Source organism: Corapipo altera, unplaced genomic scaffold (genome assembly GCF_003945725.1).
Source record: "Corapipo altera isolate COAL_440 unplaced genomic scaffold, ASM394572v1 60919, whole genome shotgun sequence".
NCBI lineage: Eukaryota > Metazoa > Chordata > Aves > Passeriformes > Pipridae > Corapipo > Corapipo altera.
Window position 1 is genome coordinate 3,418 of NW_020886160.1, and position 1,095 is coordinate 4,512.

Below are 1,095 nucleotides of genomic sequence, written 5' to 3' on the forward strand. Positions count from 1 at the left end.
TGGTCTCCCCATGACTCCCATGGCTCCCTGGTCTCCCCATGACTCCCGTGTCTCCCCTGGTCTCCCCATGACTCCCTGATCTTCCCTCATCTCCCCATGGCTCCCCTGGTCTCTCCTGGTCTTCCCATGACTCCCCTGGTCTCCCCATGGCTCCCATGACTCCTCTAGTCTTCCCACATCTTCCCTGGTCTCCCCATGACTCCCATGTCTCTCTTGATCTCCCCATGACTCCCATGACTCCCTTGGTCTCCCCATGGCTCCCCTGGTCTCCCCATGACTCCCATGACTCCCCTGGTCTCCCCATGGCTCCCCTGGTCTCCCCGTGACTCCCATGGCTCCCTGGTCTCCCCATGGCTCCCTGGTCTCCCCGTGACTCCCCCCTGGTCTCCCCAGAACCAGGTGATCGCCTTCTCGTGGGAGGAGATGCAGCGCTGGGACACGGACGAGGAGGGCATGGCCTTCTGCTTCGAGTACGCGCGGGGCGAGAAGAAACCGCGCTGGGTCAAGATCTTCACCCCCTACGTGAGTGTCCCGGACCCCCCCGGATACCCCCGGATCCCCCCTGGACCCCCTCGGACCCCCCCGGGAAAATGGGAAACCGGGAGGCTCCCGGGATCCCCCCGGGAAAGCGGGAAGCTCCTGGTTCCCTCTGGAGCTGCTTTGGATCTGCTGGTTCATCCCTGGAGCTCCTGGTTCCCTCCGAAGCTACTCTGGAGCTCCTGGCTCATCCCAGGAGCTCCTGGTTCCCCTCTGGAGCTCCTGATTCCCCTCTGGAGCTGCTCTGGAGCTCCTGATTCCCCTCTGGAGCTGCTCTGGAGCTCCTGGTTCCTCTCTAGAGCTCCTGGTTTATCCCAGGAGTTCCTGGCTCATCTCAGGAGCTCCTGGTTCCTCTCTGGAGCTGCTCTGGAGCTCCTGGTTCCCTCTGGAGCTGCTTTGGATCTGCTGGTTCATCCCTGGAGCTCCTGGTTCCTCTGGAGCTGCTCTGGAGCTCCTGATTCCCTCTGGAGCTCCTGGTTCCCTCTGGAGCTGCTCTGGAGCTCCTGGTTCCCTCTGGAGCTCCTGGTTCCCTCTGGAGCTGCTCTGGAGTTCCTGGTT

General features: G+C 62.6%; 1 protein-coding gene across 1 annotated transcript in view; it reads left to right on the forward strand.

Annotated features, from left to right (window-relative positions):
* Window positions 1-1,095, forward strand: part of LOC113941046 (sorting nexin-27-like) — a 6,995-nt gene that overhangs the window by 3,302 nt on the left and 2,598 nt on the right. Inside the window, exon 4 of the mRNA XM_027632212.1 lies at window positions 383-522. Coding sequence (XP_027488013.1) covers window positions 383-522 — 140 coding nt within the window. The remainder of the gene's footprint in view (window positions 1-382; window positions 523-1,095) is intronic.